A 24668-nucleotide genomic window follows, 5' to 3' on the forward strand; every position below is an offset into this window, starting at 1 on the left:
CTATGGCAAAGGATAGTGGACAGGGTTAACGCGGTGGGACAGCATCCACGCAATCGGGAGGACATCAGGAAGAGATGGAACGACCTACGGGGGAAGGTGCGTTCCATGGTATCAAGGCACAACATTGCGGTGCAGAAGACTGGCGGTGGATCCCCACCTAATCCCCCAGAATTTACCACGTGGGAGGAGCAAGTCTTGCACATCCTGCATCCTGAGGGCCTCGCAGGAGTAGGCGGAGGAATGGACTCTGGTAAGGCAAATCTTCACTACTGCTTCCCACCCCCACCCCACCTGCATGCCAAATCTTCCCCCCACCCTCACCCCCTCCCCCATCACACCAACCCCTAGCAAAAGGCTCACCATCACAACCCACCCATCCCAACACCAAGCCCTGCATGCGACCCCAAAGCATGGACACCCATCACCAAAGCATGCCCACTGCACAGACACATCACCCCCACAAGCCACCCTCACAAAAGCCCCCACAAGGAAATGCCTGTACATGGGTACACGGACACCCACCCATCACACGAAATGCCACACACAGAAGCAATAACCATACCTTTATACCCCTGCAGGACCCGAACGCCACCACACCGCCACGGAGGGTCCAGAGATGTCCATCCCACCCCCAGAAGAGGCCCCCAGCGATGACAGCAGCTCTGTCTCCCTGGAGCCAGACGACCAGCCCGGCCCATCGGGGACCTCTGGACAGTCGGTTCCCCATAGACAGCCACAGGCTACACCAGACCCAACCCCCTCTGGGAACACCAGCACAGCTCCCACCCAGCGGGCCCATGCCTCTGTCTCCAGGACACGTCAATCAGCGGTGTGTCCACCACTACAGGGCACCCAGGTTGACCCACCACCCCAACAACAACAGGGACCTGGGGGCAGTGGTAGTGGGCACACCGTCCAGGGGACAGAGGCCCAGGAACACAGGGGAACTGGGAGGGCTGCTGTGCGACGGGGGGGGCAGGCCCGGGGAACCGACTCTCCAAGAGGCCCTCTCCTCCATCATGGGAGCATACCACCGCTCCCAGGAGACGATGGCGACGGTACTGGCCCGGTTCCAGGAGATCCAGGAACTGCAGGAGGAACAGTACATGGGGTTCAGGGAGGAACTGAGGAACATTGGTTCCGCAATGGGGACCATTGTCCTGGCCCTTACCCAGATCGTCACCACATTGCGGGACCATGTGGCACCCCAAAGGGCCCCTGTCACTAGCCCAGGCCAGGAACAGCCTACCACCTCCGCCGGCGCTACTGGACAGGAGGCCCCCACACAACGACAGGCCACCAGAACCCCACCTCCTGCAGAAGAAGAACCACCCCGCAAGCGGAACCTGAGATCTCACAAGAAGACAGAGTAGGATTGCAAGACCCCCGCCAGCCTAAGATACCCCCTGATGTCATCCCACTGTCCCACATTGTCACCCTGTCCAACCTTGAACTGCCCTTGCTCCATCCTTCCACAGGCATATGGACAATGCACCTGTGCGACTGAGAACTGGACTCTGCCATGGACATTACTCCAACCCCACCCATCCCCGCTTCCCAATCATTTACCTATATGTAGCACTTAAAATAAATCACTTATTCCACATAAAAAAACAGGAGTCTGCTTGCATTCTTAACAAATGTATTACACATAACGGTGCAATAATGTCCAGTTACTTTGTGATGACAACATACCAATTTCAATAAGCTTTAGTCCATGGGCAAACAAAGCTAAAGTCAGGCAGTGGGTCATACAGCTCTGAAAAGGGAAGGGAAAGTCACAAATCAGTTAACAGGAACTGGGGGGAAACACAGACAGTGGAGACGCATGAGGCCTCAAGTAAATGTAAATTGGGGTGGCTGTTTCTTACCTGTGTGCTACTGAAAGTATTGTTGTATGACTGTATCCCTGTTGTCCGTGTCGTCCCCGTCGTCTTCCTCCTCTTCACTCAACACAGGCTCCACAGCTGCAACAACACCACCATCTGGACCATCCTCCTGCAGAAAAGGCACCTGGCGTCGCAATGCAAGATTGTGAAGCATACAGCAGGCCACGATGATCTGGCACACCTTCTTTGGTGAGTACATGAGGGATCCCCCAGTCATATGCAGGCACCTAAACCTGGCCTTCAGGACCCCAAAGGTCCTTTCTATGATCCTCCTAGATCGCCCATGGGCCTCATTGTACCGTTCCTCTGCCCTGGTCCGGGGATTCCTCACTGGTGTCAGTAGCCACGACAGGTTGGGGTAACCAGAGTCACCAATTAGCCACACATGGTGTCTCTGTAGCTGTTCCATCACATAAGGGATGCTGCTATTTCGCATGACATACGCGTCATGCACTGACCCAGGGAACTTGGCATTTACATGGGAGATATACTGGTCAGCCAAACAGACCACCTGTACATTCATCGAATTATAACTTTTTCTGTTTCTGTACACCTGCTCACTTTCTTTGGGGGGAACCAAAGCCACATGGGTCCCATCAATGGCACCAATGATGTTGGGGATATGTCCAAGAGCATAGAAATCACCCTTCACTGTAGCCAATTCGCCCACCTCAGGGAAAATAATGTAGCTCCGCATGTATTTCATCAGGGCAGACAACACTCTGGACAAAACCTTAGAAAACATAGGCTGAGACATCCCAGATGATAAGGCCACTGTTGTCTGAAAAGACCCACTTGCCAAAAAATGGAGTACTGACAGAACCTGCACCAGAGGGGGAATCCCCGTGGGTTGGCGGATGGGGGACATCAGGTCTGGCTCCAGCTGGGCACATAGTTCATGTATAGTTGCTCTGTCAAGCCGGTATGTAAGTATGATATGTCGTTCTTCCATTGTCGACAGGTCCACCAGCGGTCGGTACGCGGGAGGATTCATCCTTCTCCTCGCAAGTCCCAGCGGACGGTGCCTAGGAAGGACAACATGGAGCACAGAGTCAAGCAACCCACAGGTTAGTTCACACCGCTTGCACAGTACACGAACTGCTATGCATTGAAAGGCTTGTATGAGTGGCAATGCAAGGCCTAGGCCTGTGTGACGCAGTAGAAATCATGCCATGTGGGCCCTTGAAATGGCGGCTGCCTGACCTGTGCAGTGTGACAGTGGGATGTGAGGTCACTGCGCTGGCGTGGCACACCGTGGCGGTAGGTGGTCGAAGACCGCGGCGCAAAGCAGCATTGGTTAACATTGAACCCTATGGGTCTCAGGAGCCAATGACGATGTGCGCCGGCGGTCGCGGTACGCACCGCCGCGGGCGTGACCGCCATTTTCTATCTGATTAATCACTCGAGACCTGATCATCCACAGGAGAGGACCTATACTGCAAGTGCTGCTGTGACCTCGGTCTGGGAGATACAATGGCTGCTGCGACTGGGGAAAGGGCCCCTGCCTTCACTGCTGAAGAATTGGAGAAACTTGTTGATGGGGTCCTCCCCCAGTATGCGCTACTCTACGGTCCTCCAGACCAACAGGTTAGTACACAGTGTGCACGTTGAATGGGCTATGCCTGTGTTGAGTGGGGTGTATGTAAGATGGTGGGGAGGGGAGCGAATGAGGAGTGCAATGCACGAAAGATGAGAGCATGTGCCACATGGCAAGGTTGGGGAGGGGGGGGGGCACTCACATTGACCAGGCAGGAAACTGATGCAATGTCCTTTACCACCCTGTACATGTCACATAGGTCAGCGCCCATCAGAAGATCGACATTTGGCGTGCCATCGCCAAGGACGTCCGGGCCCTGGGGGTCCACAACAGATGGGGCACCCACTGCCGAAAGAGGTGGGAGGACAAACGCTGCGGGACCAGAAAGACCGCCGAGTCTCTGCTGGGGATGGCCTCCCAACGTAGGAGGGGTGCCAGCCGCCAATTGACCCCCCTGATGTCCCGGATCCTTGTGGTGGCCTACCCCGATTTTGATGGGCGCGTGAGGACATCACAGCAGACACAAGGGGGTGAGTATCAGCACATTCTGCTATCTTTGCGCGCAGTGAAGGTGTCTGGGTGAGGGAGGAGGGCTGTGGCTATCTCCAGGCCAGGGCGCATTCTGTAGGCTAGGCCCCTCCGTTAGACACGGCCCTGTGCCCCCGCCCCCCACCTCTGTAGGGTGCCAAGTACAGCTATCCATGGTACGGCCTCACCCATGTGTGCATTTGTCGTCCATAGACCCGTAGGCCTAGTCACAATAACTGAGTAGTGTACCCCCATTGCACGGCCTAGTTCAGGGGGCTTCTGTGTCTGTCCTCTCCGACAATGGTGTTGCCAATGCATGCACTAAACCTGTCTTCATTTCTCCCCCCCCCATTTTCTTTGTCTTCCTGTTCATGTGTGCATTAGCATCATCAGGCGGAGGAGAAGTGGCATCGGCACACGAGGGAGCTGCATCTCACATGGCCCCGGAGGGCCATACAACAGACTCCGAGTACACCAGTGAGACGGAGGGCGAGTGGAGCTCCACAACGGGGACCCGTGGAGACGTCAGCGACACCGACACATCCTCGGAAGGGAGCTCCCTAGCCACCCAGCGCACCAGCCCCGCCCTCCCAGCAGCCCCTCAGCCTTCGCTCCGTGCCCGCTCACCCAGGAAGGTGGGCATCTCCTTCGCCCCAGGCACCTCAGGCCCTGTCCCAGTTACCCCTGCTGCCCTCAGTGAGGAGGTCATTGACCTCCTCAGGACACTCATTGTTGGGCAGTCTACCCTTTTGAATGCCATCCAGGGTGTAGAAAGGGAGGTGCATCGGAGCAATGCATACCTGGAGGGCATTCATTCGGGTCAGGCTGCCCATCAGCGATCGTTCAACGCTCTGGCCTCAGCACTGACGGCAGCCATTGTCCCTGTCTCCAGCCTCCCTCTTCTGACTCCCTCCACCCAGTCCCAGTCTCCTGTTCCTCTGTCTATCCCATCCACACCATCAGACCAGCCTGCACACACCTCTACACCCAAGGGCAGCTCATCCAGACATAAGCACCACAGATCCCACAAGCATTCACCCAAGCAACATCCAGATGCAGACATGCCAACAGTCACTACCACCTCTGTGTCCCCCACCTCCTCATCTCCCTCCTCCCTCCCTGTGACGTCTCCACTCACACCTGCATGCACACCACCATCAGCCAGTACTTTCATCACCAGCACACCCTCCATTACAGTCCGCACACGTGCAGTCACCACCCCCACTGCCATTTACACGTCCCCTGTGTCCTCTCCCAGTGTGTCTGTCACCCCCTCTTCCAAAGCACACAAACGCAGGCAGCCACCCACCCAACAGCCATCCACCTCACAACAGCCTCCGTCACAAGCACCTGCACCCAAAGACAGCACACTTGACTCTCCTACAACCACATCCTCTTCCTCCACTCCCAAACCCACTACACCTACCCGTCCCTGTCCTTCCAAAGTCCTTTTCCTTTCCAACCTTGAGCTCGTTCCAATCACTGACCCACCCCCTCCATCTGGTAAGACAAAAAAAAGCACCTCAGCACCACCAGCCCTGCATCTTCTGTGACCATAGTGCAGGGCTATTGGAGTCCACCAGATCCTAGGGCAGGAACATCGGCCAGCAGCAAGGGGACAGCCAGCCCCCCCCCCTGGGAAGAGGACAAAAAAGAAAAAGGCCCGGCGTGACAAGCCTGACACGGCTGCACCAAGGACAGTAGCCTTGCCCCGTCACCTGCCACATCATCCAAGGGAGGCAAGGGCCACAGAGCTCCAGCGAAGGAGGGCAAGGGCAGCAGGGCGGAGAAGTCAGGCAGCAGGCGAGCTGCCCAGGAGGGCCCCACCAGCCCCATTCCGGGTGTGCCGGACGACACCCACGGGCCCAGGACTCCATCACAGGAGGGCGCCGCGACCGCAAGTTCGGATGGTGAATGAGCGGGAAGTCTTGCCCAGGTCTGGCTCCCTAGACACACAGGACAAGCACCGCTGAACAGGGCCCCGCCGGGAGGAGCACCGCTGAACAGGGCCCCGCCGGGAGGAGCACCGCTGAACAGGGCCCCGCCGGGAGGAGCACCGCTGAACAGGGCCCTGCCGGGACAAGAACTGCTGAACAGGGCCCCGCCGGGAGGAGCACCGCTGAACAGGGCCCCTCTGGGACAAGAACTGCTGAACGGGCCCCGCCAGGAGGAGCACCGCTGAACAGGGCCCCGCCGGGAGGAGCACCGCTGAACAGGGCCCCGCCGGGACAAGAACCGCTGAACGGGCTCCGCCGGGAGGAGCACCGCTGAACAGGGCTCCGCCGGGAGGAGCACCGCTGAACAGGGCCCCGCCGGGACAAGAACCGCTGAACGGGCCCCGCCTGGACAAGAACCGCACCGCTGGGCCCTTCATCTCAAGCACCGCTCCGCTGGGCCCCGCCGTCTCAAGCACCGCTCCGCTGGGCCCTTCATCTCAAGCACCGCTCCGCTGGGCCCTTCCTGTCAAGCACCGCTCCGCTGGGCCCTTCATCTCAAGCACCGCTCCGCTGGGCCCTTCCTGTCAAGCACCGCTCCGCTGGGCCCTTCATCTCAAGCACCGCTCCGCTGGGCCCTGCCGTCTCAAGCACTGCTCCGCTGGGCCCTTCCTGTCAAGCACCGCTCCGCTGGGCCCTTCATCTCAAGCACCGCTCCGCTGGGCACCGCCGTCTCAAGCACCGCTCCGCTGGGCCCTTCATCTCAAGCACCTCTCCGCTGGGCCCTTCATCTCAAGCACCGCTCCGCCGGGCCCTTCATCTCAAGCACCGCTCCGCTGGGCCCTTCATCTCAAGCACCACTCCTCTGGGCCCTTCCTGTCAAGCACCGCTCCGCTGGGCCCTTCATCTCAAGCACCGCTCCGCTGGGCCCTTCATCTCAAGCACCGCTCCGCTGGGCCCCGCCGTCTCAAGCACCGCTCCACTGGGCCCTTCCTGTCAAGCACCGCTCCGCTGGGCCCTTCATCTCAAGCACCGCTCCGCTGGGCACCGCCGTCTCAAGCACCGCTCCGCTGGGCCCCGCCGTCTCAAGCACCACTCCGCTGGGCCCTTCATCTCAAGCACCGCTACGCTGGGCCCTTCATCTCAAGCACCGCTCCGCTGGGCACCGCCGTCTCAAGCACCGCTCCGCTGGGCCCCGCCGTCTCAAGCACCACTCCGCTGGGCCCTTCATCTCAAGCACCGCTACGCTGGGCCCTTCATCTCAAGCACCGCTGGCCCATTGTCAGTGCCGGTTCTGTGTCGAGCAGGGCTTCTGGAAGCACTCTGGGCACCATGCCTCCTCCAATAACAGTGGAGTCGGTAATCCTTCTGATGGACTGTGGCTTGGCACTTCCCAGGATGGTCCAGTGGGCAAGCCACCCACTGTAGAGACTTGAGAGACTGTGGCTTTGCACTCCCCAGGATGGGACAGTGGGCAAGCCACCCACTGTAGGGACTTGTGAGACTGTGGCTTTGCACTCCCCAGGATGGGACAGTGGACAAGCCACCCACTGTAGGGACTTGTGAGACTGTGGCTTTGCACTCCCAAGGATGGGACAGTGGGCATGGAGGCCCCTCGTGGATCTGGCATTGTGGACTCATGTGGCTGAGGTGCCCCCCCTTCCCTTCCCCCTGAGGTGCCTGTAGTTTTATCATCTGATGCCCCTGCAGTGTTCTCTCCAATGGTATCTGGTCTCCTGTGTGGGCTTTGCCCATGTGTTTGTGCACATTGGCCCACGGACTATGGAACTTTGACGGAATGTGCAGGACTTTTTGCCTATGGATATATTGTGGACTATGTTCATTCCCTATTTTTGTATCTTTTATATGGCATATTTGCCATTCCTTAAATGGAGCTATTTATACATATATTTTATAGATCATTTAAATTGTGTCTTTGCATTATTCCGGGGGGTTTGTGTGGTGTCACTCTGACCTGTTGCTCGGCATTGGGGTGTAGGTATTTGTGGTGGGGGGGTGGGTGTATGGCGCATGTGTGTGCCCGTAAGCTTTCCTCCTCCCCCCTCGCCTGTGTCGTAGGTGCAGTACTCACCGTTGTCGTCTGCGCCAGCGTTCGTACTCCTGGTAGATGAGCAGGTAGACAATAGCTGGTAGGATATGTAATTCGGGCTCCATGCTGTCTTCCTTCCTCGTGGAGTGTGTATAGGTGAGCGTTTTCCCGTTCGTAGTCTGTTTCCGCCGTGTTTTTATCGGCGGGGCTCCCGCCCTGGAAAAGGTGGCGGATTGGTGAGTCGTGATAGGGTGGGCGGTACATTGTCTGCCGCCTGCCTGTTGGCGGTGACCGCCGCGCTGTTAGTCGGTCCCGCCGTGGCGGTCGGAGTGTTAAAGTGGCGGCCTGTGATGGCGGTTCCCGCCAGGCTTAGAATTCCATTTTTTTGACCGCCGCCCTGTTTGCGGGTTGGCCGCCGCTTTATCACCGACCGCCAGGGTCAGAATGACCCCCATGGTGTTGTTCTTTCGCTGTACCCAGTAGTTAAATAAATAAATGTGTACCTTTGACTTTCAAGAGTTGGTGGATTACCCTTCTTGGACATCTTGTAATTCCAGGCCCTAATTTATTAAATATTGGTATGGGCACTCGTACAAGGCAAAGCATCACAAATCAGTGCAAAAGCAGCCTCAGTCAACTTTCTAGCTGAAGGATTTTTGTGGTCTTCGTGTAGCAAAAACTGCATTGCGCCACGAAGGGCCAGACTACTGTAATAAATACAAAAGGGATGCTTATGGGAAAGAGCAGTGCACACATCCTTAGGTTTTCCCACAAAGCCAGACTGTAAGATTAAAATAGCCTGAGCTGGCTGTGCATCAAAATCTAACGCCACTTAAAACCATCGCAAATTGTCAACGAGCGATCTTACATGTCATTTATGTAACATGCAGCATGTCTGCTGGCCACAACGCACACTTCCCACACGTTTGACCCTTTAACAGTCTTTATATGTAAGAAATTTGCAGTGGGAGCTTTACCTTTGGTAGAAGGCCAGTGCAAGACAGTGCAGTCTTGCTTTTCAGACACGGCACTAGGCCATTTTTTTAGGTCAAGCGTAAGCTTACGACCTCTTGTATACTTTTAAGTATACTTCTTCTGGGGCTTCCAGCTATTTCATTTGTTAGATTCAGTGTCATTTCAAAATCATTGCTTGTTAGTGGTCAAGTAATGCCTCTTTGTCCCTGCTTCTTCTGTGTGGGAGCAGGGACCAACTACTCTATAATTACGCTTTGTCCTCTTTATCTGGTCTGTAGGGACTTTTTTTCACTTTGTTTCCTGATCCTGTCCAGGGAAGCTTCCCTTTTCATCCGCAGAGCATTCTTGCTCTGAGCTTAGCTGTAAACATGGCTATAAATCAGGCTGTTATCTTGGTCACATTTGGTCTTTATGGGCTCTCTGCACCTTCTCTCAGCTGGCTGTTTCCCACCCTTCCTTGGCTTGGATTTGTTTTACCAACTGTGCCTGCCTGGATGGTTCACTTGTAATTGCTTATAGCCTGGGCACCCAGCTCTACCAGCGCTCCACAATCCTTGGAGAGAGTGCCCACTTCTGCTTAATACTGGGATTCCCACTCCCAGCTCCATCAGTGCACATCAGTTGACACACTCCAAGCCCTTATATGTGCCAGTGCTAGAACCCCACACAACCTGTCTGCCAGAGCACCTCAGTTCTTGCATTCAGTACACTCTGCTGCTCCAGTACTGGGACCTCGGACTCAGCTCCATCAGTGCACCTCAGTCCACATGCTCCAAACCCTCTCCTGTGCTAGTTCCAGGAACCCCAGTCACGGTGTCTGCAAGAGCACCTCAGTTCTTGCAGTCGGTACACTCTGCTACTCCAGTACTGGGACCTCAGGCGCAGCTCAAGCAGTGCACCTCAGTTCACACAATCCAAGCCCTCAGCCGTGCCAGTGCCAGGAACCCCATGCATACTGTCTGCCAGAGCACCTCAGTTCTTGCACTCAGTACACTCTGCTGCTCCAGTACTGGGACCTTGGGCACATCTCTATCAGTACACCTCTGTTCACATGCTCCAAGCCCTCAGGCTTTCTAGTGCCAGGAACCCCATGCATGCTGACTGCCAGAGCACCTCATTTCTTGCAGTCAGTACACTCTGATGCTCCAATACTGGGACCTCAGGCGCAACTCCATCAGTGCACCTCGTGTCAAACGCTTCAAGCCCTCAGCCGTGCCAGTTCCAGGAAACCCACGCGCGCTGTCTACCAGAACACCTAAGTTCTTGGAGTCAGTACACTCTGCTGCTCCAGCACTGGGACCTCGGGTGCAGCGCCATCAGTACACCTCAGTTCGCACACTTCAAGCCCTCAGCTGTGCCAGGAACCCCACGCACGTTTTTGCAGCCAGTACTATGCTGTTCCAGTACTGGGATCTCTGGCAGAGCTCCATCAGTACACCCCAGCTCTACCCCGGTGAAGTCACTTTCTTTCCTATACTGGTAACCCACTCACATACAGTTCCATTACAGCAGTTCAATTCTAATATTCAGTCCCACTGCCAAGCCAATACTGGACTCAAAAGAGCAAAACACATCTAAGCCAGTGCACCTCAATTCTAACATCCAACAGCACTATTGATGGAAACCACCACCGCTTTGCCAGCATCCATCAATACTAACATTCAGTGCACATTTCTTCTCAGTACTAAGGCTTACACAAACGCCCTTTAGGACTCCTTGTTTCTGTGGTTCAGAGGCAATGTCACTTCCATGCTGGGCCCCACTCACCGCTTCACCAGGGCGCCTCCAGGCTAGCACTCAGCAACACTGGCACGCCTATACTAGGATCCACACATAGCTCCATTAACATACCTCACTTCTGACTTTGTGTGCCTGTTACTATTCCAGTACTGCATCCCAAATACAACTCTGTCAGTGCACCTCAACCTTAACCTGCAGCCCCCATTATTCGAATACTAGGAATTACACGGCATTCTGTTTCTCAGTCCTCACCCGCTGCCTTTCTGCTATTCTAGCACTGGGCCAGAAGACAGCTCTGTCTGTAACCCCAATCCTGATTTGAAGCACCCCAATATTGCTGTACTTGGGTTCACATACAACTCTGCTGATGCACCTCCTGCTGTTCTGCAGTGCCCCCTGCTGTTCCACATGCTGACTTCTGTTTCAGGATATGGGAGAGCCAATTAAATCTATTCTGAGCTGGCATCTTTGTTTGGGAGGGTCTGTTTCACCTATCTTTACGTCCCACATTTCTCTTTCCAGCTCTTAAAATCCATACGTTAATAGTTTTGCTCTTTCTATCAACTATTTATTTCTACTCCTCTCCTTTTTTCATTTCCCTCTTCCTCTTGCTACCTCCTCTTTCAACCTTGCAAAAACGTGGTTATTTCTATCCTTGTTTCATTCCTCTCTTTTTTCTTCAGCAGGCATTTGCCCTTTCACTATTTGTTTCTCTTCCCTTCATTATTTCTTTGTCTTTTTAATTTGCTCTTTCCTTTGACTCGGTAAGCGTCTTTTCACTTTTGTTAGATCGGTCTTCCATCCTCTGTTTTTTTGTTTATCTTTATCTGTCAATTCACATTTTCCTATAAATCACTCTTTTTCCCATCTGTATGTGGAAGCCACAAGTTACTTGTCAGGACCTGAAGTGTCAAAGTGGTTTTCCCATTCTATATATGTGGGAAATGTTTCAGTACATACATGCCTTGGCTCTTTTGCTGCTTGTTTCTATCACCATCTCTCTTTTTTCTCTAATGTTCATTTTTCTCTTTCACACTTCTTTCATAATTGTTTCCTCTTTACCTCTTTATCTTTTGTTCGCTAGCTTCCTTCCCTTTTTTCTTTTGTCTCACACATTTGCTCTCTTTCCACTCTTAGTTGTGTTTTCATTTTCTTGTTCTTTCTTTCCCTTCTTTCTTTTATTTCTTTGTGTACCCTTCTCTTTCTTCCTTTTGTCTGTTGTACTCCTTTCACTTCTCTTTTTCTGCCCCATCTGCTTTCTCTCCTGAGGCCTAGTTATCAATGGAGCAATAGGTGCAGTGGCACCAGGGACCAGAGACCTACGGGCCTCACTCAACTCTAATTATTGCTGTATTTTCCTACTGAAATTCCACTCAACCATTTTCCTTTCTTACTCCAGGACCCATGACACCGTTACTACGTTACTTATCCTCTCCATCTTTACTCCTGATTCCTTCTTTCGTTTCACCCTCCAGTCAGTTACTAATTATATTTTTGTTATGGTGTTTTGAGCATTACACTCTAATGCCAAAAGTGTATTTCTGATAAAGGTTTATATGATAATTGTATATGTTTTAAGATAGAGGAAGAAGGATAGAGGAAGTGCTTTAGTTAAAAGCTGGGCCACTGGAATTATATTGCAGGTAAAAATTAAATTATGAAGCAGGGTTGACCAATTTATGTGGCAAGAAAAGTCCAGGTATGAATTTACAATGCTAATAGTTCTAACTCAAGAAAATGTGATACCTATTGCATTGCAAATGCTTGCTGTAAATATTCATTGCATGAAGGATAATACATTTATGCCATAGTGTTTATAATATTTACTTCTGTATACTTGAACACAGTCTGGTGATTCTTCTTTCTCTCAGTGGGTGTTGTCAGCACTTTCGTTCACAACCTAGGAGTTCTGCCTGTAGTGTTGCTCAGAGTGGGACTTCCAATGGATGTGCTAAATGGTCTCCTATTTCATGCGCTATTGTCTTTGTTTTATCCTCGTTGGATGGAGTTTGTTAATCTTTACTCCAAGTGTGTGTATTTTATTTCACTGACTCCCAGTTGATGATTTTTTCATTTGTATGACTCCAAGTGGGTGGCTGTTTCTCTCTCTTTGTATTGCACAGTTTTCTTGTATTGTCTTTGATATTTTTCTTAGAGTGTTGTAATGAGTTTTGTGACTCCCTGTGTGAGCTGTATTATCTGTTTTTAAATCTAGGCACCAGAGAGTCTAGAATTGTCTCTCAATTGATTTTTACTAGTGTGTTTTACTTTTCCATGCCTTCCCTCTCAACAATACCTAGCGAACGTTTTTGAGATGTTTTATGAATGGCACTTCTACACCATGAGGCAGTATAGGAGAGGACAGTAGAGGTGTTTTGCACCTGTTTTAACATATGCCTGGCCTCTGATGACAAAATTATATTTCCCAACTTGCATTTCTAGAGAACATGGACATAAAGCCAGGTGACCCACGCTGGATTGGAGCTTGGTGGCTGGGGCTGCTCATCTCCTCCGGATGCTTGACACTCACCTCACTTCCCTATTTCTTCTTCCCTCGCCACATGTCAAAAAGAGAGGTAAGGAGACATCCCCTGTATGAAATGGTTACATGGAGGGTTCTCATACATTTCTGCCTGAAAGTGTTTATTGTCCATGAGAAACTTAGAGAAAGGACATGGATCTTCGTAGGATATTCTGCAAGGTCAGATATCTTCACATTGGTCGCAAAAGTATTTATTAAAAAAAATAGGAAAAAGATCTCCAACCCCTGTAAGGTATAGTTAATCTTCCGTCTTAAGGCTCATATTGATGTGACTGTTTCTCGCCCTTCCTGGGCTAATGTATGTGATCCATTCACTTTCTAAAATGAGGTTCTGTTCCTTTCACTTTCAGGAATGTGTATCCATACTTTATGTGGACTGAACTGTGTCTTTCTAATTCTGAGCATTTAGGTTGTATCTGTCTGTTCATTTCATAGTTCACCTGCCTGGCTATTTTGATTCTGCAAAATCACCTGTATCTCTCTCTTGTAATGTGTAAATGCTGTTTTTATATCTCCATCTTAAGTCATGTGACTCTGTCATTTGAGTGCCTTAAATGCTTTCCCTGTGGCTTTCAGTGCCTTAAGGCATCTGTCTGTCTCTTTGAGGGTCTTAAAAGTGTCTCTCTTTCAATTTCATAGAGTTTGTATCTGCCTATTCTGAGATCTTAAATCTTATGTTTTTGTGCCTTAAATCCAATTTCTCTCAAAATGCATATGTTACCCATGTGTGTTGGTATTTTCAATAGGTCAATAATGTTTCTCCAGCACTGAATGTTTTATAGATTCACATGCTTGGATCTATGAAAGACACCAATTAGAGAGAAACGGTTACTCTTTTTCTCCTGCTATTGATCCAACACCCTATGCCCGTGTCTTCAGCATCTTAATTTCTGTACCTGCTTCCCAAGAGTGACAATTTAAGTACCTATCTCCTTTTTACAGCTAACATGATGTCTGTCTCTTTGAATCAATAAATCTCATGTCTGTATCTGTCAGTAGCCTAAATCCTGTGCCTGTCTCTTAAATTGCTTTAAATATAAATATGTGATCTTTCATTCAGTTTCAGTGCCTTACAAAATGTACTTTCTCTTTCATTTTCTCAAATCCTGTATCTGCTTCTGTCATTATCAGAAATATTTATGTCTTTCAGCTCTTAGATCTAATGACCTTCTCTTCAGTTATGTTAAATGCATCTGTATATTCTGTTTCCACTATTTGAGCAATCTCACAAAGCTTTCAAGAATGGGTTACCACTCTGTAGTACACTTTGAACAGAATCAAAGTGGTTTGTTGACATTATATTTACTTGTGTATCTTATTGTTAAAAGTTAAGACTTATTTGATGGGGTCAGCAAGATTAGAATTAAATAATGTACTTTTAGTGGTGGCCAGCTCAATGCAGTTATGGATCTGGTTGGATGTGTGTTGATGACCTCTGGCATTAGTATCGTTCTGCTCAGCTTAGGATGGCTGGTTTTAGACATCTTTGTTGACCAAGTGGCTTTAATGCAAGGTTTTGTGCATGAGGATGTGGTATAGTTAAATAGGCTTATTATGGGTGGTTCAGTGTTGACTGCTCAGAGGAGATGGTTGTGCTACTGAAGTAGCAAATGTTTAGAACATATGTGTCGTGTAGGTGTTTTTGTGCACGATGGGGATATAGTTGATTTCTTAAAACTAGAGCATATTCTTTTCAATATTTAAAGTGTTTCTCAGTCTAGTTCAGCATTTAAATACTATTCTTTTGTCTTTGTCAGTGCCTTAGATTCTTTTTCAGTCACATTAGAGGTCCTATATCCTAACTGTCCAATTAGTTGTGAATACTGTAACAATGGTACTCAATACTTTAAACCCTGTGTCTATTTCTTTCTGTGACATAAATCCTTTATCTGTCTCTTTCCTCGCCTTAAATGATTTGCCAGTCTTGTTAAATGTCCTTCAATTCAGCACCTGCTTCCTTTAATCTCTTATATGTTTGTCAGTTTTGAAGGGAAAAAGACGTGTGCCACCGTCAACCGTCAATGTCTCCAATCTTCCATGATTTTATGTGAAACCTTAAATATTCAATGTTCCCTTTTGAATCTTTGGACACAAACATCCCTCTGTCTGTCTGTTTCATCGCCCAGGATTTGTACCAGTCATTTTAGATGCCTCAAATCCCGCATCTGTTTCTTTAAGAGCTGTAAATCACTGATGTTGCCTTCTAGGACCTTTTCATGTCTGTTCTTCCAAAATGCATGTACATTGCTACTTGCTGCACCTGAATAAGCATTACACATAGAGTAGTTTTATTTGCTGACGTAACTCGTAAAGTGTCCCTTCCTTCAACACTTAAAACGTATATTTAGTGGCCGAGGATCTGGGCTCTGGAGCATGCCATTGGGAACATTTTAAAAACTACAATGGCGTGCTGTAAGCAATTAGCCACCGCGCCACCCCCTCCAAACCGTAAAGTAGCATGCAAGTGGAACTAAGTTTTAACCAATGTTATTGGGCAAATCTTACACAAAAACCTTGGGTCAGGGATCTCAAATCCCCTGCATATTAATCATTGCATGCAACGAAGTTTTGATCAATTTTGCCTGTCTCATGTTTTTCCAAAATTACAATTACTCTGGACAGTTGACCAACAATGTCACTCAACGAATGTGCTTCTAACAGCTCTACAACCCACCGCTCCTGCCCTCAGACAGAACTGCAACCTTTTACACAGTTTGTTTTTCCACATCTCTTGTGCCTGCCTCTTCTAATGCCTTATATTCCCTTGCTTCTGTTCCAGTGCTTGCAAACCTCTGTGGATTTCCTTCCAGTGTCTGACATTGTTTGTCCTTTACCATGCCTGGAACCCCATTCACCTCTTGGGCTTCGATTCCGAGTGGGTCAAAATAGGGTGAGGCATTTACATCACTCAATAAATACCATTACCCCGGTGAGGTATTTAGGGGTACAAAGATTTTCACTTTAAAATGATGCTTAACATATAGAAGGAGTGTTTATGTGTCTTTGCAGCAGACTAATTTCGGCAGGTTTCACCTGCTTAATCTGTCTGGGTAAAATAGCTGGGTACATTAATTATCATAAAATATCGGTTTTGATCCCCGTAGAGCGGCTGTTTGTGCAGGTATCAAAATATAGGGTCACATGTATGAAGCTTTTTTTCAGTCGCAAAGGGGCCAATTAGCAGAATTGGCTGGGTTGTGACTGGAAAAATGCAATTTGAGATGTACTAAGTTCAAAGTGCTATTCAGTAACTTGATACCAAATTTAGGTTTGGGATTCGGTATTAGAAAGGGACGTGCTCAGGGTGACCCTCCTAATACTGAACAGGAAAGTTATGTACGAATGCTTTGTGACCGAAATGCAGTCGCAAAACATTTGCAGTTTACCTCCAATGAAAAGTTATTGGTAACCCATTTACAAATGGGAAGAGGTCCCCTGGGACTCCTTCCCCTTTTTGAATGGTTGGGTAAATATTTTTTAAAGGCAGGAAATGGTCCCACAGACTTAAATGTTTCATTTTTCTTCTATTTAAACACATCCCATTTTCCTTTAAGGAAAAAGGGCTGCGTTTAAAAATAAAAATTCCTTTATTCAAAAGCAATCACAGACATGGCGGTCTGCTGACCCCAGCAGGCCACCATCCTAGTGATTTTTGCGATTCCCAATGGGTCACAAATTGCGACATACCTTATTAATATTCTTGAGGTAGGGCTATTTGCAACCTTTCGGGAAATGGGCTGCGTCTATAAAAACAAAAGATTGCTTTATTTAAAAGCAATCACAAATATGGCGGTCTGCTGAATGACCCCAGCAGACCACATTTGCGACCCACTGAAAATCGCAAAAGAAATTCAATGGAGTTTCGTACATTTGAAATTGCAATTTCCTAACCGGGATTCACATGGAGTCGCAATTAGGAAATTGCAGTTTCTAAAATGCGCACAAGTGGCCCATAATCCTAAATTTATAATTGGGGCATTAATGTCTAGAATAAAATTACTTTCCAAATCAGTGCCAGGTAAAAATTCTAAGTGAGTCCTTTTCCACACTCTTGACAACTGGTCCTGGTGTTTTCAATTACAAGGCTTACACCTGTATGTGCGTTGTGCATTCTTTACCTAAGCTCCAAGTTGGTCACCCGTCCTACACTAGGTTCTATACTCATCAAGCTCTCTCTCTCTCTCTCTCTCTCTCTCTCTCTCTCTCTCTCTCTCTCTCTCTCTCTCTCTCTCTCTCTCTCTCTCTCTCTCTCTCTATCTCTCTATCTTTCTGTCTCTCTCTCTCTCTGTCTCCCTCTGTCTCTCTTTCCACTCTATTTCTCTCTCTTTGTCCTCACTCTCTCTACAGGAAACAATAACCGAAGTCGATATTAAGCAGAATTTGGGCAACGACAAGGCCACAGAGCTCTCCTTGATAGACTTCACAAAGAGTAAGAACTTTAATTCTTGACTGCCTCACTTGCTATGCCGTCAGAATAGTTAGCTGTATTGTTGTTATTATTGTCTTTTGTACAGTGCACTGCTGCTAGTAGTACTGTCATGTAGCACTTTTAAGGGAAACTTGAAGAACAAAATCTATCATACAAAGACCTAGTGGACAACTAGGTCCAAATTTACTAAGATTTGACGAAGCCCAGCAGACCAAGATAACTTGCTGCACTGCATCAAATGGAGAGCAGGAATGTGACATAATTACTAACGTATGGCACATTTCTGCTCTTGCTATGCACTGGCACATTTGTGGCTGCCAAGAGCCAACACAGGCACCCTTGTGCTATGGTGCAATACAGGCAGGATTGTTTTTGTGCAGAAATGGACACCTTCCTGCACAAAAAACAATATTAAGAGGCATTTTCCTCTTCCTAAGTGTGCTGTATAATGCAGGACATGTAGAAAGGCGAAATAAAGAGGTAAAATAAAGATATTTCTCCAGTTTACACCTCACCTTCAAAGGCGCAGCATTTTGATGCATTCCTAGGTTTACTAATCTTAGTAAATCTGGGTATGCAACAAAAGCCATAAGTGGATGCATGGGGACACCTACACCCCATTCATGGAACACCTTTCCAATGCAGAGTAACACAGAGCAACAACTTACCCTAAATTTACTATGCCATGCAGTGCTGTGCTAGGTGGCTCTGCATGGAATAGTCAATCTGACTTAAGGACTTGTATTGCCTTGCGTCGCCCTTTGTGACACAACGGCAATGCAAACTTTTCATAAATCTGGTTCTTATGTCAACACCATTGTTCAATTAATATGCATCAGCAGACACATTTTAATTTGATTAGGAAATGCAAACTTCTTGAATAAAGCAAAAAATAGTATATACAGAGCAGGGGAATGCTGAAAAGTATGAAGATAGAAACTCTCTTACAGTTCATATGTACAGTTGATGTTTACAACTTGATCTATTAAAGTACACTCACACGGTAAAAATGTTAGCAAATTTCAGACCCATTCACTTTTCCAAGTTCATTCATCCAGACTAACAATTCCAATAGATCTTTTTAGGGAAGTAGCAAGGCATTATCATACGAGTCACTAGTGCAATGTCAATGATTCCTGTCAGTGTCCTTAGAGCTTAGTTGTATTCTTACTAGCTAGCAAGTGTCTATGATGTAAATTGCCATATGATGCATTGATGGCAATGCTTGGATCTTGCTGAATAGAACACACAGATAGGGACATTATTGTTATGGCAAAGCACATGTCCTTTAGATCAGTGTTCCCCAACCCCCGGGCCGCGGACCGGTGCCGGTCCGTGGATCAATCGGCACCGGGCCGCCCCACTGTGGCGGGCGGTAAATGTTTGATAATTTTTCCGTGGCCCGCTTGTCACACAATGGGACAAGCAGGCCACGGAAAAATGATCAAACATTTACCGGTCCGCGGCGATAAAAAGGTTGGACAACACTGCTTTAGATTGAAGATAAAAAGATAAGACTGCAAGGGCTGTGTAAAAGTCACAAAAACAGTGTTGTTAGTCCTATCAGTTGGAACCACTAATCTGTACTGCTGTCCAATAGGAAATTGTTTTGTTGATCGTAGTTTCAAAACAGAGGGGTAAAGGCCAGGGATTAAATGTTCTTTCTTAACAGTGTGTTAGTTATGGTATTAAGATTTGAGTGAATGTAAAAGTCACTGTAACTGTCATGGTAGGGATAACAGTGGGAGTTAGAGTACCCCAAAGCCAAGATGAGTGTATTTCTCAGGTGACATGCAATGATGTGATGAGGCTCAATGCTTGAATGGCAGTACTTCTGCAACTGGGAATTGAGGTGCATTAGTGACTTGTAACCATTTGCTTCTTTCTTCCACGCTGGACTTTTTAACACTTAGAGGTTGTGGCTCAATCAGTTCTCATCTGTTTTCTTTCAGAATTTCCCAGAATCTTTATACATCTACTCCTGAACCCACTTTTCATCCTGGTGGTCCTTTCACAGTGCAGCTTCTCTTCCGTCATTGCTGCCCTCTCCACATTCCTCAACAAGTACTTGGAGAAGCAGTACGGCACAACAGCCTCCTACGCCAACTTACTTATCGGTCAGTATCTCAATTAGTATGTGAGTGAAAACTTTAGGAAGAAACTGGGAATGTCCAGGAATCATCTGAGAAACCACAAGAAACCCAAACACCCAATAAAAATAACCATCCAATAAACCTAACCATCCAACCAACTGTGAATAACCAGGGATCCACCTAGGAACAGTAAGGCAAACAAGCTAGGAATATTTAGAGAACAAAGGGTTGATTATGTCAGCAAGCTCTCCTTTGAGATTTAAATAAAATATACATAGAACACAATATTTTCAAGAGCCCCGTGTTCTCCTGCCTCTGCTTCTTCAAAAACAAACAATGAAAAAAGATATTGACAACGCCAAAGACATTGGTCTTTTTTATTTTTTATTTGTTGTTTAGTGGTACAAAAATAAATAGCAATACATATACAATATATACAAAATAGACGGGGTCTAGATTATGCAGCAGTAAGGAACAATGGGATTCTACAGATTTGACGAAATTGTGCAGCAAACGAAAGTAAAAATTTGTGTCAAGGAAATACACATTGTGCAGCATGTTATGTGATTAAAAGTACCGCAGCAAGGAAAGCTTTTGGGGATTTTGACTGATGTCATTTCTACCTCGGAGACTAAAATATTTTTATAAGGAATGCAGAGTATTGCACTAAGCAGATAAAGTTCCCCTTGTACAACTTACTGTAATCAAATGTGTCCCTCTTATTTATTCATCTCAGTTATCTTTAAAACGTGAGATTTCCTTATATCCACACTATAGTGTCTCTATGGAAGCACACTTTTGTATCGAGAAACAGCTCAGCAAAATAATATTCTGCAGAAATGATAACGCGTCCCAACTTTGATAATTTAACTTACTCAGGGATTCGTTTTAGGCCAATCAACCTTTTGACCCTGATTGGAGACTCCTCAGAATGAGATATCTAACATCTCAATTTATAGATCAATAACTTCATCAGTATTCACACTAACTAATCAATCAAACTAATCAATAACATTTAATAAGAATAAAACACACCATGACCTTTCAGCCATGAATAACCACACCAATCTAGTAAGAGTTAAGGTAATTATTCCCTATTAATTGCAATCTACTAGCATATTTATTAGTCTCAATATCAGTAAGCACATCAAAACCATCACAATATGGCAACTTGAATAAGATTTTAGCAGAGCATAGATCATGAACATTAACACAAAGCACGACGTTAGCATGAATCAACTTTAGCAGAGTATCATCAACAAGTTATTCAACAGATCAAGAATTCAGTCATTTGTCTATTTGCATCTGATTTTAGTAGACTCCTCAGCTAACCTCAAATTAGCATCCGCATGTTGGGCTTCATGCAAAACAATTTAGCAAAATAAATTTAGAAAAAACATCTAACTATGGCCTCTATCAAAAGAGCAGTTGGTACCTAGAAAGAAAAGGCAAACAGACAATTACAATATATCATCATAAAGTTACCCCTCCGAATGGGTCAGCATACAGCGTCAGTCTTCGTCCTCAGGACATCAGTCGATTCGCCATCAGCCAGGATAGAACAGCTAAGTCTCAGCAAGGTATAGCTAGAATAGGGCTCTTCCCTCATAAGGAGGAGAAGTAAGTATCGGGCAAGGAAGAAGGTGAGGATGGTTTTAAAGTATCAAACAGCTAAAGACAAAGGCCCTCATTCTGACCTTGGCGGTCTTTTCGCAAGACCGCTGAGTTACCGCCGCGGTGAAGACCGCCGACCGCGGCGGTGTGCCGCTGTGCGCATTCTGACCGCTGGGAGCGTTCCGCCGGAAAACCGCCAGCAGCCACACTGGCGGTCGGCGGGAAAGTGGAGACTGGTCAACCTCCACCGCCACGCCAGCAGAACACCGCCCACAGAATTACGACCCACATTTCTGTGTGGCGGTCTTCTGTTGGCGGTCTTCTGTTGGCGGTCACGTCCCTATGGCTCCCGTCGCCTCCCGGAGGACCAACGCACAAGGTAAGTTGATCGTCCGTGAGGGGAGGGGGTGGGGGGGTGTTGTGTGATGTGGGCGTGCATGGGGGTGTGCGTGTGAGTGTGTAGAGGGGGTGTGTGAGTGCGTGTATGCGGGCGGGGGGTGCTGCTGTGTCTATGGGTAATGTGTGCTGTTCGGCAGGTGCGCATGTCGGCATGTATGTGTGCGGGTATGTGTCCCCGTTGTGTATGTGTGTGTAGGGGGTGTGTATATGTGCATGTTGGGGGTGTGTGCATGTCGGGGTACATGTATGTGCATGTCGGGGTGGGGGTGGGGAGGGGGTTCGTACCACCTCTGGGGGGTAGCAGGGGGGTGGAGGGTGTGGGGGGAGGACTCGGGTGGGTAGTGGGGGGTGGGGGAGACCCCTATCAGTGCCAGGGAAGGAATTCCCTGGCCCCGATAGTGCTTACCGCCATGGTTCGCACGGCGGTTCCCGCCCGCAAGAAACCGCGGCGGTAGGCAGGGTCATAATACCCTTGGCGGTCTTGGGACGACCGCCGGGCCGGAGTGCGCAAACTCCAGCCCCGCGGTCATGACCGCCGTGGCGGTCGGAGTGGAGAAGTAGCGGTCGGTCGCGGCGGGGACCGCCGCGGTCAGAATGCCATTTTTAATACCGCCGGTCTGTTCGCGGTCCGACCGCCGTCTCTCCGCCGACCGCCAGGGTCAGAATGAGGGCCAAAGTCTCTCAGAGTAGCTAGGGGTGGCAAGGAAGAATAATAGATTCAAGAGTGGCAGGGTAAAGGCGCGTAATGGCTGATTTCTCCTTGTGTCACAGTGTTATATCAAATCTGTCGAACAAGTCTCTAATTTCCAATTGGGCAATATTTGGTGCATCGTTATCTCTGTCCAATGATTCATCACATACCTTACTAGAATTTTCACCTAAGACAGTTCTCACGTAGTTTATTGGTTCCTGTGATTGATGTCTTCAACGGGTAGAATGTCAGGTAAGAAAAGCTATACTTGTCGCTCCAATCAGTAGTTCCATTGTCTTCTCCTAGTCTAGACGACCTTGCACCTGTTGCGAATTGCACTGTTGCATTTGGCAAGAATGTCTCCTTGAGCAAGTCGGGTCCCATGAGAAAGAATTTACTACGGTTACACACATATTTCTAGCTTCTGGAAAAGTACAGCTTCGTGTCCTTCAGGAAAGCAGCACATTGCACGTTAGAAAAACACATTAAATATGAGACCAGGCAGCTAGGCCCAGACCCTTGCTAACTAAGGCCTAGTGATTAATTTAGCAAAACCGTAATATATAACTCATATTGCTAATATAAAGTCACACATTAGTACATTTTTAATTCATCATTAGTCAGTTTCATTAATCAACGTATACAGTGGTGGCCACTCCTCGTGGGCACATTTCAAATGTGTGCATTAGTACTGTATTAATACATTTTCTATGCGGCTCCATTATACATTATTTTGCAAGCTTTTCATGTTAATATTGATTCTAAAAGTTACACTCCAACAATCCCTCCTCTGATGACTCTTGTCATCACACAAATCTTTCCTTCACAATTTATTCATCTTCTGAATTCCCTCATCTCGATTTCTTCCCCCATTTTTGTTGCGTCTAATTTTTCTCTGAACAATTTCTCCCTTTTCTTTTCTTCCCTCCTCTGATTATTTTTACCCCTTTTCAATTTAATTATTTTATTAATTTTACATGATAACCATAACCCAAATAAGCAAGCTAGGACAATCAATATTCCCTGTATTATTTTTGTCAATGTCCCATGCCAAATATTACTAAACCAGCTTCCCACTTTAGCAAGTCCCTTTCCAACCTTTTCCCAAACACCTGGTTCTTTCAGTTCCTTCAAATCTGTACTATCTCTTTTTAGGTTAGTAAGCATACTTCTAATCTCATTACTATTGTCAGATATGTAAGCGCAACAATGTCGCTCATTAAGCAGCTTACAAACTCTGCCATTTTTCGCTAAAAGAATGTCTGAAGCAAGCCTGTTTTGAAGAGTCATAGCCCTCTCCGCAGCAAGTTCAGTATTCATCAGGAGTATAGCCCCTGTGAAGTTTGTCAGCATGTTATCCACAATAGTAGACAACTTTTGAATCTTTATCGAATTCAAGATAACTCCCACTGAAGAAATTATCGCCCCAAATATGTCTCCTACTAAACCAGCAGCAGTCTCTTTCCTTTGTCTAGTACGATGTAATTCAGACAATTTCGGAAACTTCTTCAAGTCCTCTAACTGATATATCTTTGGGAAAACTATCCCCAAATAACATGTCCCATACAATCCTTTCGGAAGACGGTAATAAGCATTAAGTCCACAAATATAATAGATCCCAGGGATCGCTGGATCCTGTCCATTTAACATGAACGTCCACTTACTCTGAAATGAAAACACATGCTTACATTCACTCGTTCCCACAAACACATTGTCATAATATGACTTTGGTCGCGTTATGCAAAGCTTACCTATGTGTAGTGCATCTAAAGCTAATTTCCCCTGCTCCCTAACTGCACTATAACTCCCACTACTAATAAACGAACGCTGCTGCAAGCCCTTTTCCAATTTCCCCTTCAAAGCCCTTCTTCTGTCTTCCATGTGATCTAGAAAGTTTTTCTCTACAGGTGTAAGCAAACATGTTAAGCTATTGCGGTGTGCATATGATGTACTAATTGTCAGTGTTGCTTCAAAGAACCCCTTAACTAGTTTTATGCTATAGTATTTAGCTACACTATTCAAATCCTCTGTGATAGACACATAAGAAAACACACGGTCGTGATTAGAATAAAAGTATTGAATCTCTTCCTGGTTATAGAAATGTGTTAGTAACAGACTACAGCTTATCCCATAGGTTAGAGGCAAACTATGATAGGTAACTCCCTCTTGTACCGAAACAGGAATCTGTGTACACACATAACAAGCTTTCGCATCCATAGTATCAAAATACTCACTCAGCAAGCGAGA

The 24668-nt window shown here is 47.5% G+C and overlaps 1 protein-coding gene across 1 annotated transcript in view; it reads left to right on the forward strand.

The window, feature by feature from the left end:
* SLCO2A1 (solute carrier organic anion transporter family member 2A1) overlaps window positions 1-24668 on the forward strand; it is a 403388-nt gene that overhangs the window by 274169 nt on the left and 104551 nt on the right. Inside the window, exons 6-8 of the mRNA XM_069213584.1 lie at window positions 13096-13229; window positions 17543-17624; window positions 19577-19741. Of these exons, the coding sequence (XP_069069685.1) occupies window positions 13096-13229; window positions 17543-17624; window positions 19577-19741 (381 nt within the window). The remainder of the gene's footprint in view (window positions 1-13095; window positions 13230-17542; window positions 17625-19576; window positions 19742-24668) is intronic.

This window comes from Pleurodeles waltl, chromosome 11 (assembly GCF_031143425.1).
Source record: "Pleurodeles waltl isolate 20211129_DDA chromosome 11, aPleWal1.hap1.20221129, whole genome shotgun sequence".
NCBI lineage: Eukaryota > Metazoa > Chordata > Amphibia > Caudata > Salamandridae > Pleurodeles > Pleurodeles waltl.